General features: G+C 41.2%; 1 protein-coding gene across 1 annotated transcript; it reads left to right on the forward strand.

Moving 5' to 3' along the window:
- The first annotated feature begins 1,283 nt into the window (after positions 1-1,283).
- Positions 1,284-2,819, forward strand: LOC133574857 (claudin-23). The gene has a single exon (XM_061927177.2). The coding sequence runs from the start codon at positions 1,378-1,380 to the stop codon at positions 2,212-2,214; it is 837 nt and encodes a 278-aa protein (XP_061783161.1). The 5' UTR covers positions 1,284-1,377; the 3' UTR covers positions 2,215-2,819.
- Positions 2,820-5,182: the final 2,363 nt, after the last annotated feature.

A 5,182-nucleotide genomic window follows, 5' to 3' on the forward strand; every position in this document is an offset into this window, starting at 1 on the left:
GGCCAAATCTGTCCCCGGGTGTTGAGTTTGACCCCTGTGGCAAATTTGTGTTTTCAAAAACTGATAGCAATAATCATCAAAGTTATAACAAATAAAGGCTTGACATAATGAGTTTATATCACATAATAGTTTCACATTTGAAGTTGAATTGCTGAAATGAATGGACTTGTGCCCGATATTCAAATTTTTTTGAATTTCACTTCTGCATGTACAGGTACACCAACACCAGAACACAGTTCAGTGAGCATCAAAGGTTTATTTTTTTTCTTTGTTGTTTTTAATGACACTTTTTTGCTTTAAAAAGCAGAAAAATAAGGAGAGAGGAAATGTTAGTATACGGGATGGTTTTACAGATTACTTTTTGCATTTGTATGGCGAGAAAAAAACAAAAACTTAGTGTTGCTGGTAAATTTTACTTCAAAACACATCTCCATTGGACAATTGGCCGCACTTTGGATACCTTTGTCTTAAGGGAAATAGAGTTCTAAAATCCAACAGAATGTACGCACAAATTGCTCGTAATAGTTCAGCCTTTGCCTCAGAGAGTTTCATCCACTGCTCTCCAGTTGTTAAATTCTTTATAAACTACTAACTTTCTTAAGGGGCTGATGGCTGTGTAACAAAAGACTGAAAGTGACCCCCATCGCCCCACCCCCTCAAACCAGGTTATTATTCTACATGAGACGCAAACTTGTCCACTGAACATTGGCAAATGATTTGGATAATGCGATTATTTGGACAAAACAAAAAGCAGTAAAGAAAAACAATGAGATGAATCAGCAAGAATTGTTTTTGTGTGAGAACTTTCCGGCAGAACAACATTCCTGACATGGCCTTTCCAAACATGATTCATACTTTGATTATCTGAGGTTTCCTCATCAGCTGTTTAATGTGATATACTTTTACTGTTTGAAATTTCCAGAGGGGACTTTTTTTTTAGCGATGCTAACACTTGATCTATTAATCCTAGTATTGGAAGGAGGCGGTCTTATTAGGTGAATGACATGAAAATCCTGCATTTGGAATCATCACAAGCAGGAACCTGTGTGGTGAAAGCATGCTCAGTATTTGCTAAACATAATGTCATCTAGGTACTCTTTAAGTTCGTGCTAAGCTCTGAAAAGAGCTCTAATGTCTCTTCATTTGTTTCCAGATACATTTGCACGCTAGAAGAGGGTTGAAACTCCTTCTTTCCACTTAGAGCACACAAAGGCCACACCTGCCAGGTAAGACTGAGACCACGCCCACTGGCAGGTTTCACTCAGACATGTTGTTAAAAGCACTTGTTCCAACAACCCGCAGCCATTCGCCGCTCTACTCATACACACACACACACACACACACGCACACACGCACACACACGTCTCTAAAGTAAACATGCCGAGGCGATCAGCGCAGGAATGGATGCGCCGGTCTTTGCGCACGCCCGGCATTTTCATCTTTGGCCTGGTCTTGGCCCCCTGCGGCTGGGTGCTCAACCTCACCGCCACCGTCGCCCCAAACTGGAGGACCCTGGAGGACATCCCAGACACACCGAGCAACGAGTTCATCGAGCAAGGCATCTGGGACATCTGCCGGTCCGTCACCACCTCCACGTCGTCCACGTGCAACCTGAATGACAGCACATACTTCAATAACCAGATCATCGAAGTGGCTCGAGGTCTCATGGTGGCCGGTTTGGTCCTCACCCTGGTGGGACTTGCCGTGGCGATCCCAGGGGTCCGCTGTTGGAAAGACCAACCCAATTGGGTGGTGGCCGGCCTGGGCGGCCTGCTGATCTTCATCTCCGGGGTTCTAACCATCATCCCCATTGCCTGGTACACGCACATCCTGCCTGACATCACCACGGAGACGCCGAGAACCAACGTGCAGGTGGGTTACTGTATCGTGCTGGGCTACATCGGCGGCATCTTCGAGGTGCTGGGCGGCTTTGTCATGTTCATTGGGATCTGTCGCTGCTGTGGCGGGAAGAACCGCGGCGAGGTGCGGGTGACCGAGAACTTGCGCAGCCGCTTCAGCACACGCCAACCGACGCCACAGCCGAGACGTGTGGACGTGCCCACCCTGAGCCGGGACCGCAGCCCCGCTCCGAGCAGCGTCCCCTACATCCGCGACACCCTGGACGACGACATCTCCTTCCCCCGTGCCAAGAGCCCAGCGGAGCGGTCGGCCAACACGTCCTACAGTGGGAGACCCTATGATGCAGACTTGTAAGGGCCAGAAAAGGTTGGACATTCTGACAACTTTGAGCGACATTTTTTTGTGTGCATTCAAATCAGGTCTGTTGACTGTTTTAATTTTGCATCAAATATCGGGGGAAGAGAGATCCAAAAGGATTGCTAGATAAGCCAAAGTTGTTTTGAGTATTATCAAAGTGTTGCACTTCAACACTTGAAGAAAACCTTTTTTTTTTCTTTGGAGTAATTTAAATCGCAGGGGTGTGGTGTTATGATAGATCATTATGTGCAGTGCAATGGTAACAAACCAGATGAATCAGCATTTTTATGTAAGGAAAATCAAATTAGGTTTTTGTTAAGAATTTTCTACTAATTTATACATAGTTTAGTCCTCCTTTGGGACACTTGTGTATATATATATTTTCTGACAAACACTAACTATAGGACATGAACATATGTCTTTTTTTTTTACTGTAAATACTCTTATGCACTTTATATTGATGTGATCATTACTACTGCTACTGTATGCAAGTGCTTTATTAAACATACATTGTTGCTGCAAGCAATTGAGTAAAAGTACAAACAAAGCTTTTGTTTGTGACCTATTTTTGGCCTGTAAATAAACATCATGGTTGCAGAAGAGTGATGGTCGTCAAAAAAGAAAAGAGAATAGTGCAGTACCACACATGACTTATGGAGCAGACAGCTTAAAAGTAAACTAGTTTCAGTTCAGTGCGATTTTTCTGTGCTGGCGACCCTGTTTGTTCACTTGAAAGCTTCCAAGTATACAGACAATGTCACCTGACCGGTCTGGAAGGCTTTTCTTTGGCAGCCCAGCTCGTCTTGGCTCACCTGTTTAAACTGGCTTTCACATCTCAAACAAGGCCACACTGTAAGGGACAATCGGCCCTCTATAGCTCTTCTGAGCCTTTTGGGGCCGCAGTGCAGGTCTCTATGCACCAAGCATTGTTATACAAGGCTATTCAACTGTCCGGCCCGGGAATGACACTATACATAACATTTTTGCCGCAAATTATTAAAAGCAGTAGAGTGTTCCTGTTGTATAGGGCAGTGGTCCCGATTGGTACCGGGCCGCACAAGAAATGTAAAAAAAACCCCCAAAAAACAAAAATGTTTTTATTAAATCAACATAAAAAACACAATATATACATAATATATCAATATACATCAATACAGTCTGCAGAGATACAGTCCGTAAGCACACATGATTGTATTTCTTTATGACAAAAAAACAATAAAAAAAAAAAATAAAAAAACATAAACCCACCCCCCCGGTCCGTGGGACAAATTTTCAAGCGTTGACGGGTCCGCAGCTACAAAAAGGTTGGGGACCACTGGTATAGGGGAACTTCGATCACTGTAAAAACATTGGCCTTTCACTGCATTGAGATTTTAAACTTGCTAGCAAACAGAACACTGGGGTCCAAACTTGTGATTTACATAACTCAGGCATTCCTCAAGGCACCCCTTTTTCGCAGTTACAATTGTTTTTCATAATGTGATTTATGTAACTAAGGTGTTGCTGTAGCTTGTTTACTTAAGATGCAGTCAGTAGTCATTTGTTCAACTTCTTTAGTTGTACAGTACTAGTAGTGTTCAGTACTAGTAATGTTCCACAAGGTTCTATTTTAGGTCCTTTCTTTTTCATTATTTTTGTTCAGTTCAAAAAACTTGTGAAAATCTCACATTTTTGCATCAGATTCTTAAAAACATTGAGTGCTGTCATAAAGATATTCTTTGACTAGTTTTTTTGCAGAAGGTCCTTAAAAAAACAGAGTGCTCCTTTAACTCTGACAAAATAATTAGACCCAAAATCAAATGTCTACCGTAAAGGACACCGGTTGTCGGGAGTTAAAAAATAAGACTAATAGTGGTCTGGCCCTCCAGCCCTTAGCTTTCTGGAAATGTGGCCCCAAAACAATTTAGTTGAACATCCCTGCTTTAGTAGCAGTTGTACTTGTAGTAGTTACAGCTCAATTGCTTCCATCTAAATTGCGTGAGAGAGAAAGACAAAGTCTCTGACACTGAAGGCTTCACTCGAACTGACTTGCATTTAAAGGGGAACTGCACTTTTTTTTGGAATTTTGCGTTCACAATCATTATTAAAGACATGACGACCGATTTTTTTTTTTAATGCATTCTAAATATTAAATACATTTGATCGAAAGTCTGCTTACAATGGAGCCTATGGCAACCATTCAATTCCGCCTACAGAGACCCTAAAAAGCTAAATACCTCCATTAAGGATATATATAAATGATGTAAGTATATATGTAATGTAGTAACAGGCACATTTATAGCATTTAATATTTACGTATTTTGATCATTTTAAAATTAATTTCAAGAACGCATCACAACATTTGCTTTTTTTTTCTTCATCACTAATTATTACTCACTTCAGACTTTATGAGAGCCAACAAACATAATAAAACATCACCTACTATGCAAGGTCTGCTGACATTAGGATGCCAACTGCTGGGACGTTCATATATTCCCATAGGTGAAAAATGTCTCATAATTCTTGCGAAGAAACGGGATGGGGCTGTCAAAGTGTCCCAACTTGTTGGATTACCCACTCAGACGTCTCATGACCAGGTGAGATGCATGATTTATGATCTACAATAAATTTACAGAGAGCAAGGAAACGAGGAAACAGCAGACAGCTCGATGATGTAAACATAGGGAGACATGGATGTGATTTTTGTTTCCGCTATTAATAGTTTGTTAGCGCTTATAGTAACAATATCACTAATACTTGGTTAATATTCAAGTCATGAAATATAAATGGAGTATTGTTGGCGCTTTTTGAACAGTTATTTATTGGATTTTATGGGCGGAATAGTGGAGCTCCCATTGGCTCCACTGTAAGCTAACTTTTATTTAAGTTTATTTAATATGTAAAATGCATTAAAAAAATAACCATCCATTGCCATGTCTTTCATAATGATTGTGAACTATAGGCACAATTCCAAAAAAGAGTGCAA

This window comes from Nerophis lumbriciformis, linkage group LG32 (genome assembly GCF_033978685.3).
Source record: "Nerophis lumbriciformis linkage group LG32, RoL_Nlum_v2.1, whole genome shotgun sequence".
NCBI lineage: Eukaryota > Metazoa > Chordata > Actinopteri > Syngnathiformes > Syngnathidae > Nerophis > Nerophis lumbriciformis.

Bases quoted from the DNA above. Each gene is read 5' to 3' on its own strand.
- LOC133574857 (XM_061927177.2), top strand. From the start codon at position 1,378: ATGCCGAGGCGATCAGCGCAGGAATGGATGCGCCGGTCTTTGCGCACG.